This window comes from Lacerta agilis, chromosome 8 (assembly GCF_009819535.1).
Source record: "Lacerta agilis isolate rLacAgi1 chromosome 8, rLacAgi1.pri, whole genome shotgun sequence".
NCBI lineage: Eukaryota > Metazoa > Chordata > Lepidosauria > Squamata > Lacertidae > Lacerta > Lacerta agilis.
The window spans coordinates 32894318-32911698 of NC_046319.1; the positions used below are offsets into that span (position 1 = coordinate 32894318).

At 42.1% G+C, this 17381-nt stretch overlaps 1 protein-coding gene across 1 annotated transcript in view; it reads right to left on the reverse strand.

Annotated features, from left to right (window-relative positions):
* The window catches only part of CDH13 (cadherin 13), a 587120-nt gene that overhangs the window by 171392 nt on the left and 398347 nt on the right, over window positions 1-17381 (reverse strand). The window contains 1 exon segment of the mRNA XM_033156828.1: window positions 9058-9236. Coding sequence (XP_033012719.1) covers window positions 9058-9236 — 179 coding nt within the window.

Genomic DNA, 17381 nt, shown 5'->3' on the forward strand with positions numbered 1-17381 from the left:
CCCAGGGGGAGAAGGTGAGGTATGTGGAGATGTGTGACTCTGAGAAAGTCTTGAGAGCATTTAGTCCCTGGGTTTCAACTCCCACTCTTGAACTGTGCCAGATGCAAAGTTCAGAGGAGTGATGTTTCACTCAGTTTGTTTGTGCCACATCCCATCTCTCTCTCTCTGTATGCATTTATCTCCATTTCTTTCTGCCCTCCTTTCTCCTTTCTCCTTCCTTCTCTTTTTCTCTCCTCTCCTCCCTGCTGCCCCTTACACAGCAAACAGACAGAAAAAAAAAAAGACATTACAATTCATGCAAACGGGAGACTGCTAGTTGGGCAGGAGCTGGGACCCAGCAACAGGAGCTCACCCTGTCACAGGGATTCTAACCACCAACCTGCTGATCGGCAAGCCCTAGGCTCTGTGGTTTAGACCACAGCGCCACCTGCATCCCTCTGCTTAAGCATAGCAGCTCCAGAAAACTTTGGTGGGAAGCCATTTTGACTCATGCAAACCACAGCTAATGCTAACCACAGTTGATGGTGATTAAACAAAAATGGAAGAGGATGCTTCTGAATTCTTCAAAGCTTTGCCTGAGGAGGAGAAGGGATGGCTGTGAGAAAAGCTCATAAGCCTAAGGTTCACTAGATCTCATATTCATCATGCTAAACCACGGTTTAGTATGAGATCCAAACTCTCCTGCTACATGCAACCATATTCAAAGAGAGGACAAAATTATTTTTTTGCCTAAGGCAATGAACTAGTTTGAACCAGCCCCGTTCCTTTCCTCTAACATATTAATACCAACAGACTGCCACTGAAGTGAAAGTGTATTTTATTTCCCCTACTTTATTTGGAAGGAACTAACTATTTCCTCCTGTGAAGGAAAGATTGTGAAGCCTGTAACTTGCCTTTCCCCCTAGATTATACCATTTATGTTTTAGCATCTGAAAGACAAAGCAGATAGCTTCTAAACAGCAGCCCTAAACAGGGTTAGTGTTCTAATTTACAGAGGACAAAACTTTAAGAGAGAAAAGAGTTTGTTGGTAAAAGCAAATGTAAACACAGGTATCTGGGAAGGTAATGCAGAGATCACACCAAAATGCATTCACTCAAAAGATTAATATCTTTTCATTAAAAAGAGAAGAGAGCAGTGGTGGGCTCAAAATTTGCATTTAGATCGAGTAGGTGGCAAGTGTATTGACTGCTTACAGATTCATGTTACCAAAAACAGGGAGAGGAAGGATGCAGAAAAAGATGTCCCTGTCCTCTCACAGATGTAGTGATAGTAAGCTGAGGAATTTGTGTGAATTTTATGATGTTCAGTGTCGTTGCCATTTACAGCGCTGGTGTACGACTTCTGCAGGTAATTTGATGTGCTGTCAAGTTCAGAGCTAGAAAACAGTCACCAGAAAGGGGTACCCACCCACTCTCTGAATCATGCAGATTCTCCACTGAGGAAAATCTGGAGGGTTCACACAGTGATCCCACCAGCACTGTGACAGGCACTTCAAGGCTATTGCTAATTTTGGCTGTAAGTACAATCACAGACTGGCAAATTCAGGTTGCGCAATTAGAGTTGATTGGGGGGTCTTCAACAACAAGCCCGCTTCCCCAAAAGACTGGACTTCTTGTGATCAGGAAAGTGATGGGTTAATGCACTGGGAAGTGTGGGGTGACACTGCAGGCACCACAAAGGTTGAAGTGGCTGATGGCAACACCTTTAACCTGGATACCCACCATGCATTTGCATTTCACTGAAGTAGCTTCCCCCATGCTCCCACTTCACAATACCATCTGGTCAGGGTGCCTGGCTTTGTCCCCATGCAGTGGTCCTCAAAAGCAGATGCTGGAAGGCCCACCAGCAAACCACTAGAAGAGATAACATTGACATAAAAAGAGTCTGTTCTCCCAATTAGTGCTCTTCTAGAGGGGCAGGTAAGATAATGGAATATCTGAGCTTTGCATCCACTTGAGTGCCAGTCTTCCCAAACCTGGTGCCCTCCAGATCTTGCTGGACTCTGATTCCTATCATCCCCTGGCAGCATGGATAATGGTCAAGGCTGATGGGCGTAGTAGTCCAACAAACATCTTGAATGTTTGGGAAAGCCATTCTAAATGCAAGACTTGCATAATTTCCTATTTACTTCAATTGGCCACTTAGAGATCTTCAAAATATTAAGTGGTTTATAAATGCTTTTAAACAAACGTCATTTTTATCTTAACAAGTGAAACAAAGCAAACCCACCCACCCACCCAGGGAGGTGGGGACTCTTTCAACCTTTCACTGTGGATTTACTATTTCTAACCCGCAGGCCTATACATCACATACTTTTGCAAGAAACGCTTTTGTGCTTAAAATTTGTGAATCACAAAAAGAGGGGGGGGAGTTTTGCCAATGGAAATTTGCAGGTATGATTTGCCCCCATCTCTCCTCAATCTTTATTTCTGACACATTCAAAGATGCTGAGATTTCCCAAGGCATAGGAGAAATGCACATAAAGCTTCACAAAATATATCCTTATGTGCCTTGTTAAAATGAAAATGGATGTTGTTCTGCAATTACTGGAGTGTGCCACAAACTCTGAAGAGCGTGCACTTTTCAAAATAACATTCCAGCAGAAAATCCATAAATAAAACAGAACTTTGATAGGCTGGAGAGAACGCAATGCAGGTCAGGAGCAAACACCTGCAACGAGGTGTGAATTGCAAAAGCAGTAAAAACCACCAGCTGCAGAAATCCTACAGTGAAGAACTGGTCTTCTATACAGTCCATAAGTGGCAACACTGATCCCATCCTCAAGCAGGGAATGAATTTGCCACACGCTCCCTCTCATAGGAAAGAAAACTTTCAAAGTCTTTCCCATGGGAGAAGCTGGGAGAGGCATGTGTGGCATGTGGAGGTTGAATGGCCAATCAGGAAGTGGTGGGCAGTCAGGCTTTATAAGCCTTCTCCACCCCAAACCCAACTCTTCATCATTGGAGTACCCCACATCCCTCCCTCCCTCCCTCCCTCTCTTTGAAGTGTGGGCTTCACTATGTACCTGTTGTGGGGCTGAATAGGACTTTGGGGGGGGGAGCAATTGATTGGCCTGAATCCCAGGGACAGTGGGCCCACAGTTGGAAGGGAAAAGAGTAAGCAGATCTCAGAGGCTCCCACAGCATGTTCTGGCTGCCCCTCATGTGGCACCCCCCCCACTTGCTCTTGTCACCCTGTAGTTTCCAGTGTGATCTGTTGATAGCTGGACAAACAACATGACAATGTGTAAGTGTGCAAATCTATACAGATATAGATTTACAGAATTGTAGAGTTGGGAGGGGTCCTGAGGATCACCTGGTTGAACCCCCTGCAATGCAGGAATATGCAGCTCTCCCAAACAGGAATCAAACTTGCAACCTTGAGCATTATCAGCACCATGCTCTAGCCAACTGAGCTATCCAGGCTGATATAGATATAGATATACTGTATGTATACAATGTTTCACAAAAATGCAGCAAGTATGGTGACTTTGTTCCAGGAAAGACCCTCTGTGCACACAATATTCTTTAGTTTTCAACACCTGAAGAGTTTGAAAGAGCTAAATAATAAAACTTCATTTTGTTTCCTTATTGTTTTCGGGGGGTGGGGGTGGGTGGGGAGAAATAATTCAAATAGCAGCCCATCTAAAAGGCCATCTTCTATCTGTTTGTCTACCCATTTTAAAACTTTTATGTTCATCACACACACACACACACACACACACACACACAGAGAGAGAGAGAGAGAGAGAGAGAGAGAGAGAGAGAGAGAGAGAGAGAGAGAGACTTAAACTGTATGTGAAACACTGTTATACTTTAAGTGGTGGTGTGCAACAATAAAACATCAAACATAATTTTAAAAGAGCAAAACAATAATTAAAAGAACTGGCCAGCCAGAAAAGCTTCAATCAACTCCACAGGTCTGTTGGCATTGAAATATGACTTGATGATAAAAGCTTGATAGAAGGTGCTTCTCAAATTGCTGCTGAGAAATAAATCTCAACGCTGTCTTACAAGAGCTCCTCTTAATAAGTGGGAAACTACTTCTTATTTAATAGTAACTTGGTTATAGCTTGTTCAAAACGGAAATCAAAAAGCCCCAGATACGATGCAATCTCCATTTCAATATTCTACCTCCAGCACTTATCTCCAGGTTCCTGTTCTGTACAACACACAAACATGAAAGAACTTGAACTATATTTATACATATAAAGTAGAATTTTGCATCCTTGACAATTTGGCTTAAATTAAGTGGAACATTACCCGTAAGCATCTTCATCTAAGCAATGGCCAAAAATTAATAAAAAGAACATGAAAACATGAATAGCTTTGATCACTGAATGAATGCAGTTACATTAAAAACAGTTTATAGCTGTGCTTACGCTTGGAGAACAAGAGCACTTTCACTTTCTCAACTTACACTATTTTTTTTATCTTTCAGCTCAGCCAGTTTCTTTGATGGAAGCCACAAATAAGAATAATAAAAGCACCACATTTGAGCCATCACAACCACAGATAAAAATCACTAAGGTAAGTTTCGTCAGGTTTGGCTTGTATTATAGTGGCTCTGGCATTTATGCTTGATGCAATAATTTAAAAATGAATAAATCAACACACAAATCTCTCTATTTGGAATGGAAAGTGACACAGATCTAAAATCAAAGCCCTAATACCTATTGCCCAGTGCATGACAACTGGGCAATTTAAAGCAGAGGTGGGGAACGTCTGGCCTTCGGGCCTAATCTGGCCCACTAGACCTCCACATTTGGCCCATGAGGTCATTTAGGCCAGGCCACACACAGTTGACACCAGAAGATGGAAGAGAGTAACCCCACTAGCCTGGGGAACCTGGATCCCAGGGACAGTGGACCCATGGTTGCTAGGTAGATGAATGAGCAGAACTCAGGGATGGCAGTTCTCAGTGCCATCTGCTGGCAGCCAGGCAAACTACAGCATGACAATGGATACGTGTGTGTGTGTGTGTGTGTGTGTGTGTGTGCACGGGCATGTTACAAACATGCAAGAACTACACTGACTTCATTCCAGGAAACAGACCTTGGGTGCACATAGCACCCTTGACTTTCCAACCCCCCTGGAGGATTGGAATGAGCTTAATAATAAACCTTCCTTTTCTTTCCTTCTTTTTTGGGCAGGTGGGGTGGTAATTCGAAACAGCAACAGCCCATCCAAAAAACCACATTTTAATCTATTTATCTACTCATGTTAAAACTCTCAAGATAAACACACACACACACACACACACACATACAGAGAGAGAGAGAGAGAGAGAGAGAGAGAGAGACTGTGTGTGTGTTTGTGTGTGCGCGCGCCACCATTTATATACTGCAGTATACACTCTGAAGTAGTCCCACTGAGTTAAAAGGAGCTGCTTCTCAGGGAAGAGGAATTGTAGCCCAACTTAAAAGCAAGACATTTTATGTCCTCAAAGTAGTAAAGTGAGTTAATAATGGACAAACAAATTAATATTGCATGCATTATCAGTCTTTGTCCAAATTTTAATTCCCTTCTGGAGAAATAGACTGAAACCCACATTCTCCCCACATAGCTTCAATGTTTCTGGATATTTCACATATGAATCCCAGTTCCTAAGCTGGATCATGTCAATTTCTAAATTTATTTTGTTTTTCCCACCATAACTTTAAGTAGTATCTCGATTGGAAGTTTATGATAGGTAACAACCTCACCTCCCAATCATTCTGTATTTCTTATTTTCTTTAAGATATTATTTTTATTATTTATTTATTTATTTATTTATGTGTTTGTTTGTTTGTTGTTTGTTTTTACCCACCCTTCACCCTAAGGTCACCCTGATAAAAAAATGGGGTGTGTGAGTTATGAGCTATTAAAAGGAAATCACAAGTGGCTCAGTTCTTTCACTGTCACAATCTCTCCAGTAGTAATACCTGTTCAGTCTTCGAGACATTCTTTCTATGTAAATATAGCATCATTATTTCATCTATCACTAGTGATCTTTACAACACAGCTGAGAAGCTAGTCTTGTTCATTCCCTCCTATTGATTTTTCAATTTTAAGAAAATTGGTTTTATCCTAAGATTGTTTATATTTTAGGGAGGGGGGGATGTCCAGCCTGACTTGAAAAATCATAGACAGCCTGTCGAATGTGGCAGCCAGTTATTATGACTCTACAAATCTTAATTTTGTATTCAAACTTATAGGAAATGAATAACATCAGATACCTGGGGGGCATGGGGGGGGAGTGCGCTGCCAGCTACTTACAATTTTATGTATGTAAGTCATTTTCATAACAGAACATAGTATAATAGTTCCAGCTGAACGGGCATGGCCCCTCTTCTTAAATCCTTTCACAAGTTGTGAGTTTTGCAGATGCCACCCTTGGAAATCTTCCAAGTCGTTTGCCTTGCCCTTATTTTGATGGCACACTACATGGCAAATGAATCATCACAGTTAGGCTGCAATCCCCTATGCACAGTTACCACCAGGGCTTCGTGGACATGGGTAACACCAGTTTTGATCTGTACATTTGTCAACGAATTACAGATCATGTTGTTTTGTTTAGAAGCTCACAAACATGCAATTACTCAAGCATTCCCATCGCAGAATTAGTGTCCCTAAACTAAGCTACAAAATGGATCACCGATAAACTGTTTTCAGTAGTGATGTTAGCAGGTTTCACATTTCCTGGCACAGAGATACAATCCTTGGTGGCTTTAATGTCCCTGAACATTATTCTACAGGTCAGATTTTAGTCTGAAGGAATTTGCAGGGAGGTGGGTGGGCTTTTTCCTGAAATTCAACGGGGGGGGGAGAGAGAGAGAGAGACAGAGAGAGAGAGAGAGAAATGATCCCAATTCCATGTTGGACTGAGGAAGTTTACCCCATCACTATTCTCAGTGGCAGTCCCATAACAAGAGTGAGAGTCAAAATGCTCTAAATTAAACTTGACTTTATTACTAAAGTTTCCAAAACACCCAAAGAAATTTTTAACTGTCACCTAATCCTTCCTCAGACCAAGGAGAACTGTGACACATGATTACCCAGTAAGCCGCTGCCACTGCTTCCTTCTCCTCACCACAGTGTCTTCTCCCTGTCTCACCACCTGTGCCTCGTCCACTGCACCCTTCACCAACTTCTCCTCCTTCCCCCCACTGGCCTCATTTTGGGCCTTCTTTTTCTCCCTTTCCTTCAGTGGCGTTAGTGTCATTGGTGAAGGGAGCAGCAGCAGCAGCCGGAGGAGGGGAATCAGTGGCAGTGTGTGAGAGCTATCAATTTCCACCTTGTCTCAACATCATAATGGACCAGCCCTGCTACATACATCAAATCAGGGTCCTTCATAATGCCTCAGACTCTCCAAAGGCTGTTCCTTTGTTTTGTTTTTTTCACAGAGATCTCACGATGCTCAAAAGATTTATGCCCTTCCCTTATGCAAAGGAGGAACCCTCAAAAGAACTGGAGGAATTTACAAAGCTTATCCTGTATGTAAGACCTTTATCTGTTTTATGAAATTTCGTATCGGCAATGTCTTGGTTTGAATGCAGCAAACAAACAGATGGCAGATTAAAGCTCCTAAATCATATTAGTAAATTCTCTGATTTCATCTCTCAGCATTGTTGAACTTTACAGTTGTCAGGCGTAGCAACTTTGACGTGTCTTAAACCAGGAGAAGAGCCATAGCTCCAGGGCAGAGCATCTGCATTACACGAAAAACGTCCCAAGCTCAACCCCCAGCATCTGGAGGCAGTGCTGGGAGAGACTCCTTGTCTGAAACCCTGGAAACTTCCTGCCAGTCAGTACAGACAACATCGAGCTAGATGGACTGGTGACGAGAAAGTATAAGGCAGCTTCCTGTGTTCTAAGAACCTGAAACAAAGGAAGCTGCCTTACATTGAGCTACCAAGTTCAGTATTGTCTCTTACTGACAGGCAGCAGTTCTTCAGGGTTTCAGGTAGGGATTTTCCTAGCCCTACATGGAAATGCCAGGTAATGAACCTGGGACCATCTGCAGGAAAAACACATGTTTTGTCAATGAGCTACAGCCATTCCCCAAATGAAGCCCTTCCATTTGGATCTTTGCTTCCTAAGACTCTCGGAAACATCTTCACTACCAAACTTATCTCATTGCCTGAAGAACACAGCAAAATTTTTAAAAAAATAGTTAGAAAAGTAAACAGGCAGATAGGTTTTAGGAAGTCTGGATTGCCACTGAATTCTTTTTCCACCACGTGATATTTTTCCTGAGTTCCTGCTAAAAATCATAAACCACCAATGGCAAAACATACTGAAATTTGCAACTTATGAAAGAGAGGGATGGCAGTTAAGACTTCAGAAAATAACAGAGAGTACAAAGATATATTCACTGGTCAAAATCCTGGCTGAACATTGAACAGACCTTCAGCAGGTGCTGAAAAGGAAGGACAAAGCTGGGATTCCACAGCCTCAGCTGGTCACCAAGAAGACCTTCAACTGTACAGATATTTCCCTGTCCCATGCTTTCCTAAAGTATTTCAGAGAATATGTTCAATGAATGGGTGGCAGCACAGGTGAGGAAACTTATTCAGCCAAAGGACTGCACTCCCTCTTGAGAAATCCCCAAGGGGCCACATGCCAGTGGTTGGTGGAGCACAATACATAGCAATGGATGCAACTCATAACTCTGAGCTGCATTCTATATAGAAGTCAAAGTTATCTATGAACACAAATCTCCATCCATCCTCCAGGAAGCAATAGGCATTATCACAGTTCAATTTCATATTTCAGACACACAAAAGCGCTCAATAAGACTGTGGATGAGGACTTGTGGAAGGTGTGGCCTAGGGAGAGGGTTGTGGCCTGGACAGAGTCCTGAGGGAGATGATAGGTAGATAGGTAGATAGATAGATAGATAGTGTGTGTGTGTCCTGGAGCACCATATTCCCCCCATGACAAAGTTTCCCCAACCATGGCCTACTATATTCCATATGAGAATGCAGAGTCAGAAGATGAACAACAAGTACACCACCTGTACCTCTTTTTGCATATTGCATCCACCCATAAACAACTGACATAATTGCAACTTACTTCACGGTCCAACAGCACTGGCGACACAACAGTGACAATGTCTCCTTTCTCCGGGTCAATATAGAACATGTTTGGGGATGGCTTGTCCGGGGTCTGCTTAAGGATATTATACCTCAGCAGAGCATTGTCTGTAGCTGGATCATCAGCATCGAAGGCAGTCACACGCATCACAGTACTTCCTGAAAAGAACAAGAATAACACCAATATGAAAACTTCATATTTGGTATGTAGCAATACAGATAATATGAACATAAGAACAGCAGAGAAGTGGGAAGAAAGTGCTCTTGTGCTCCTGTTTGTGGCCTTCCCAGAGGCATCTGGTTGGCCACTGTGAGAACACCATGATAGATTAAATGGGCCACTGATCTATCTGGGCTCTTACATTCTGATGTTCATTGCGTGCCAAGGCCCCATGACCCGCAGTTCCCTGGTGGATAAGTAAACACACGAACAAGCAGATTTTGGTTTATGGTTTCAAATAGGCCACAACTTTATGGTTACAAATTTGAGTGGTTCAGCTTAGGCATTGGGTGAAGCTGGACTATATCCCTGTCTGCAGGGAGTCCAACTAAGGGTAAACCATCAATAGGGGTAGCCCTATAACTTACATAAAATACCTTTAATGAGGAGGGGCAGGCAGGCAACCTTCCCTCCATCCAAACAAAGCCTTACCCAATGCTTAACCTCACAAAGTTGTAAAAATTGCTATGAGGTAAGCGAAAACCAAATGGCTGGAGCCAAATTGCCAAGTGGAAAAATTCTCTCCCGGTCCCATAAATATGGCGGTCAACATTATTCTATAGCAGGGTCATATCATAGTAAAAATGAAAAAGAAGGTGAGTGGGTGGGAGAGCCTGGCCATGCCATGGTTTAAATCTACTGCAGAGACACACCCCGCCAGTGCTGATTGGTCAGCAGGGCCCACCCTCCTGGGCGGGGGCCTGCCTAGTGCCATCGTCATGGCCAAGCCCAAGCCCCGGCAAGGAGGGCACCCATCTCAGGCCCCCAGCCGGATCACCAGAGGCCCTGAGACCTAGCCGCAATGCTGCCCACCTAATAAAAGCTAAGTGGACTTGCAAGCCAATTTTGGAGCCTTTTTCAGTTGAAGAGCAGGCTACCACCACCAACATTTTAAGCAAATACACAACAAAATAAATATGGCAATGATATGGGCCCTACATGCCAAAAAGATTACTGTCTATGCATGTGCTTCATTACAAACTCCAAAACCAACCAAAGATTTGTTCAAAGGATCCCATCTATGTGACAAAGAATGCATACAAAGAGGCATTATTGGTGCTCACTCCCTGCAGTGTGTGGTTCATTTCCAAAAGGACTTAACACCCAAAATACTCTGATGGAGAACTTCATCCTCAATCAACCAGGGGATGCTGCAAACTCAATTAAAAGTCTTTAATGAATTTTTCCATACCCACCTCATTAGGCATATTGTACAGCAGCCTAAAGAATCCCCTGCTGTGATCAAGTTGTAATTAAAAGAAGGCAGGGGATTATTAACCCCGGAGGCCTAAGACTGCTCCTTCCTCTCCAAATCTAGCATCCCAATTTACATGTGCTGGCTCTTCTTGCTTGCCTTTTCAATCACTTCAATGCTCGTCTCCTAAATACACAGCAAAACTTCCCAAACCAAGTTCTGACTAGAGATCTGCAAAGAAGGTTTTCCTGGGTTTTCTTGCACCAATCTGATAGGTTCATTGGAATCAAGTGTTCCTTCCTCCTCTCCCCTTAAATCGCAGATATGGTGCAAAGAAATGGTTTGCTTAAAAAAGAAAGAAAGAAGCACTCTCAGGACATCCTAACTATTGGGAAAATTAGGGGCATCAAATTTTGTGCACCTCTTCCTCATTGTGCACCTCTTCCTCATGAACTTCAAAGAAGCCAATATGCTGCTGCTGCTTCCTTGCTCCCTCCCTCACCCAGGAACATTGTTTTTGTTCAGTGCCACCCACCCCTTCCAGGTTCTTTCTTCTTGTTATAGCGACCTTGAAAAGAAGATTTCTAAGATTTCTAAGGCTTTGCTTCATTGCCACCTCAGGCACAGTTACACCCTTGAGAAATGTAACTGAGAACTGACAGCATCCAGGGCTTGTACATGAGTGATTAAAAGTCAGGCAGCTCGAAATGGAGAGCAGTGCTTGTGGAGTGCAATTTGATGTACCACCCCACTTAGTACACACACCCCAGAACATTATATGTTTCACCCCTTTGGCCCGCCACCACTGCAGAAAGAGCAGAAACAATTGATATTTATTTTGAAGTGAGGGGAAAACAACCTTGTTTTACCCACAAACCCCCTTTTACACTCAGTTCCAAATAGTGCTAAAATGATTTTGAGTGAGAAAGTCTAATTCAAGTTCCAGAATCGTGCCAGTGGTCCATCTACCTCAACGTTTTCAACACTGACTGGCCATGGCTCCCCAGGATTTCAGACAGTGGATCTTTCCTAGAGAGATTGGTCATAATCTACCATGAGGTTCTCCTCTGTTGCACCAAAATGAATTAGGAGTTGGTCAAGAGCATCATGGTAGATTGGGATGCAGCTATGGCTTCACTCCCCTGGCATCTTAGAGGTTGAACTTGGGAAATATCCTATGGCAAAGGCATATATGTGTATTTATTCATTCTGTTGTTGCAGGAGAAATAGTAATAATGAATAATAATGGTTAGGTCTGTCACATAATTGCGATTCTGTCTGCCACCTAATTCGAGGGATCTTTGTTGATTAGTGAGGTGAGTTTTAGTCAATTAGCTAATCAATTTGTTAATTAAATTTGCATATGAGTGAGACAAGCGTTCTGAAACAAGAAATGTAGTTTGTTTCTAGAGGAAAGACTAATGTGCCATAGCAAGTATGATGTGGGAAGAGGCATCCTCTATGGTGTGTAAGAGAAGAGGAGCACCTTTTTAGTCGATCAATGGCATAAACCTAACATCCCTTCCCTCACCCACACCCTGTAAGAATGAGTGTTGCTCTTCACTCATTTGAGGAAAGGTAGGGTCTTGCTTAGGGTCTGTTCAATACACCTTTCTGTCTGAGAAGGAAGAGATCCCTTCACCCCCAATTCCACCCGCTAAAGCTACATAGACTCCTAGTTAAATCTTACTTCAGCACTAGTGATGGGACAGCACCCTCTGGCAGGAGGCTGAGGGGCTACAAACAAGCACGCAGAGCTGTCCTCAACACCTAACTACATCTGTTATGTGCCCCTCAATATCTGCTACCTGAGACAACTTCCTCATTCTGCCCAATGCTAGGGTCCAGCTATGGGACCATAGGGGGCTTCATACCCCTTGATGTTTATGCCTCCTTCAAGGGCAATATCTTTCAACCCACCATATCCAGGGGGCTGAAGTTTATTTAAGGGGTGTAAGACAGACCATGCGGCACAAAGAGTAGGACACGACTGAACGACTGAACAACAAGACAGACCATGCGGCACACAATTTTGCTCCTCAACACCTCACTGATACTGCAGTTTCCCTCCACAAACATATCCCCACCCATTCAAATGATACACATTTTTAACTAATACTAATGCATTAAATGTGTGTGTGTGTGTGTGTGTGTTCTTCACTCTTGTTGCAACAAGATTTTTCTGGTTTTTTTTTAAAAAAGCACTGTGCATTTCTTTAAAAGGTAATAATATGAAGATCAATTGGTTTTGGTCTGTGCTCATGTAGCTGGGTTCATATTTCAAAAGGATCTATAGCTCAGTAATCACCCAAATGTATTAAATTGAAGATGCATACCTCCCTGGCATTACTCCATCATAAAGTTTTATTCTTCATAAAAGATTCATTTCCCAAGACTCATAAACTGACTATTTCTAATTTGGTGTCATTTTATAAATGCTTCCATTCTGGGCATCAATCATAAATGCAGCTGGGTTCTGCAGCCCCAAACAACAGCTTGCAAAATTATTGTGTTAAAACAATATGTCTGTTGCATTGCATACGTGTGTTTGTGCTTGTGTGCATTATATAATCAAAATGTGGAACAAGTTAATTAACATATGTACAATCAGCAGAATCGTTAAAGTTCTTCCACATTCTTACAAACAATGCTTTTGTGCTCACTGTTAGGAAAAATTCAGTTTTTCATGCACTCTGGCTCTCTCTTTTTGTCATAACTTCAAGTTAGGCATCTGAGGAAGTAGCCCCACTCATTTTGCAAAGTTTCCCATCCAGTTTGTGTTTAAAGGAAATCTTACCCAATTCACACTTTCTGGAATAACAAATAAACAAATAAATAAATAATACAGAAACTGAAACACACAAATCTTTCAGAAAATTCCACCTCTTTGAATTTTGCAGTGCAGTCTAGCCAAATAACTGGTACCCAAAAAAAAAGACAGATACAAAGGTAAAGTGTCCATGTGAATGTATATATTCATGAAAAAAAACATACCAAATGCATAATATTGGGGGGTGGCTTTATAAAAATATGTATATTCATAGAAATTCAAACTCAAATGTTGATGAATTCCCCTAAGGAATTTAAAATAAATAATAATCTAAAATTGATGTGGAAATGTAGAAAATGGTACTGGAAACTAGAAAAATGAGGAACTGAGAGAAACCAACATTGACAGACTTGGCAATGCCTGGTTAATACAACCAGTGTGGACTGTTGAACTATGATATGGGAGACCCGGGTTCAAATCTCCATTCAGTCAAGAAGCTCACAAAGTGACCTTGGGCCAGTCACTCACTCTCAGCCTAAACTACCTCTCAGGGTTGTTCTGAGAATAAAATGGGGAAGGAAAAAACCATCTACACAACCTTGAGCTTCCTAGAGAAAAAGGTGGTATATAAATGTGATGAATCAATAATAATAAATAAGAGGGAAATCTGCTGGTGAGATCCCATCCTCTCATGTCAGTCCTGTATCCCATTTCACTTTTTGAGCAGGGTAGTTACACATAATGGTTGCCTCTTTCATTTGAGAAGGGGCTGTGAGGGAAGCAAGCAAGCAAGCCTAGATTATGAAAGGCCTGCCTAATTCATTGTGATCGAAATAAATCAACTTTTGGGAAAGTGGAATGGCGGAGGGTAGACGACTGGCTGCGACGCTCATCATAACTAATTACATGTTTGACTGTCAATTTGTACTTTAAAGGAAAACAAGCCCCGGGGAAGCAAAAACAAATATAAGAAGAACGATCTATTATGTCTCCAATCAAGTACATTTGAATTGCAGCCTCAAATATTAACTTATGGCTGTTATTAAACTTGGAGGCCTCGCTCAATAGAAGGATGTTTAGTGAGAATTAATGAGTTCAGTCTCTTAGAATAGCTGAGCATTTTGCAGAGCCAAAAATTTCCTAACCTCAGGAACTCTTGTTTTGTCTAATGCATATTTACATGGCTGCCTAATGCAAGTTACTTTAAAGATTCAAGTCGCCCTTTCAACATTCATCACAGTAAACATCTCACCTGGCTAATATGGAGAGGTCAGCAGAGCCCTGCTTACTAATGGAGCCTCCATATTGACAGCCCAAGAAGTAATACTAGAGATGTTTGATCTCTCTGTGTCTCATGTGCTCACTTGTTAAATCTATCCTGTCCCGTTTATCCACGAAAATCCACAATTTAGGAGTGTTAAAATATGATATTCTTTTACTTTTCAAAATGCACATTTCCAAACTTCATTTCTTTCAAAATATGCATATCTAAAAATGTAGTTTCTCTCAAAATAATGCATTCTCAAACACATTTCTCTTTTTTAAAAAAATAAATAAATGAGAAGGATGTCACAGCAGAGTTCAAGGGACAACAACGCCGCAGTTCACAAATTGATTGGTCCAGGCAGTGCAGATCAGGTAAGTTTGATTTGTCTGACCTGGTATCAGACAGTTTCATATGTGCAGATAGATAGATATTCCATATTCTACACTTGCAGGCCACTGTTGTTGTGATGGAAAAGTCAGTGTAACAAGCTTCACACTAGTTGGCTGGGATTGTCCTGACATAAATTCACTGGGGCAATGGGTGCAAGGACACCCCTTGCCCAATGGGTCCATGAGATGAAGACCCATTCTCGCAATCAAGGCTGAGCTGTAGGCAGCTGTCAGACACTGCCCCACCAGCCCCAGTCTACACTCAAGTGGTCCCTACCTGCCTGCCTTACTACTTACAACTAGTCCAGTGGACTGCACTGCCTGACAACCTCCTCCTCCTTGGTCTCAGTGTTGCCCCTTGCAGAATTCAACAGGGAGGGGGATAGGAACAAAACTAGAATTAGTTAGCACTGACTATTCTTGACTGTGCCTTCATCTACTGTTGGTCTCCCCGCCTTCCACCTTACTGGTCTCCAAAGAGCACCAGACACCACTGGGATTGATTCAGAGGCCAGGAATTGAATCATGAGTCGCAAGTTGATAGATGCACAGAACTGTAATGGAACCAGGAAAGCTGTGTCCATTTATTCTCATTATGCTCATGAAGAAGTAGCACGTGCAAGCAAAGATGTTGGTAACAAGCATGCAAGTTCTGTGCCTGTTGTCGTCCCTGCTGTGATCCATGAACTGGAGGCTGGCTGTCTACTACAGCAAGAAGCCTGCTCTTGATCTGCATCCACTGTCGAAGTTAGTATGCCTCTGAACACCAGTTGCTGGGAATCACAAGTAGGCATAGTGCTGTTAACCCGAAGTCCTGCTTTTGGGCTTCCACTAGGCATCTGCTTGGCCATTGTGAGAAGACCCAATGGGCTACTGGCCTGATCCAAAAAGGTCTCATGTTTTTGTGGAGGCTAAAAATAGTTCTGAATCAGGAAGATGTTCCAAGATGAAGTTCTGCATGTTCACCACATGAGGCAGCCACACGCAAGTGTTTCCAATCCAAGCTCAGGCAAACCCAAGCATCACATATATACAGAATTTTATGGATACTATCTCTATCCATGATCTATTTTATTCAAATTATACCCTGTCTGTTGTGAAGCGTTCTTTTTCCATGTGAAATTGAACAGGAGGAGCTGACAGATACAGCCTTTTGGAGCGTTGGACATTTTCAGTGTAAAATAAACTTTGTGTGACTGCCACTTCCTCTTTCAGATCAATTACTGGATGAGATTTAAATCACCACAGGAATACTTGGGGGACGGAGGAGCCACTAAAAACTCCAATATGACAGCAATTAGTTTTATAATTTATTTAATTTTCTACTGGGGGAAAAAAAGCAAACTGAACATCCCCTTCCTCGATTTTCCCTAACCCAAAGGCATAGTTCAGGCGTAAACAATAGTAGCAAAGTTCATACAAGCAATGAAGTGGAGAGATACTGAAAGTTGCTAATATGAACATGAAGGGAAAATGTTAACGCAACCATATATTATGGAATGCGGCAGGTACAGTATGCCCTGTAGAGTCTTTGTTCATGTGCTGGATAAATGGCCAACCGTCTGTCATCAAAGTATCTCTCTTTTTGCCCCCCAGACACGCAACTGTTTTGCATCAGTTATTCAGAAAGTGCAAGCTACATTACATTATACTGTTTTTGCACATTTAAACCCTTTGCTGCTTTCCGATTTCTATTTATCGATATTCTTGCAGCTATTAAGAAGTAACCAATTAAATGTTTATACAACAACCCTTGATTGACTCCACTTTATATAACCAACAATGCTATTCCATGAAGGTTTTTTTTTTTTTATTCCCACTCAGTATTTTTGTTGTAACTGGATGAGATTTAAAATACCACTGAAGCCCTTGGGGAGTATGACAGCAATCAGTCAGAAATGACTTATAAAGGCAAGGCAACAGTAGTAAGTGGGAATTACTTTTCCATTGAATGCTCTCATAAAACAGCAGCCAAGTGGAGATTTACAGCCAGGTCAGACTTTAGTAATTCCAGCGCTTAACCTCTCCTACTCCCTCCATCCTCTCCCTCACCCCAGGGAACTTTATAGGTGTTTGGGTAGGAGAAATTATTCATGTGCTAAGGTTACTTGGAAATGAGTTATGTCCACTCTTGTTGGTAGAAATATACATCGTTGTTGAATGTCAGCATATGTTAAAAAGCATTCATTAACAGCCTGGCACTCTTGGAGAGACTGTGAAATATGGCACATCCAGGAATGAGGACGTGAAGGTGCATTGTCAGGAAGGAACCATTTCTGATACTGATGTGCTGTTGAGCTCCTTTATAGAAATGGAACCAATCTACTAAATCCAAAGATAGCTTGAGAGAGGAAGGAAGGGTCAGAAAATGTTATGTTATGTTCCCCCTATAGCAGAGATGGGGGGTAGGGTCATTCATCTTACTGTCCTCTGTGGTGGAATATTACATAATTACTTACTTAC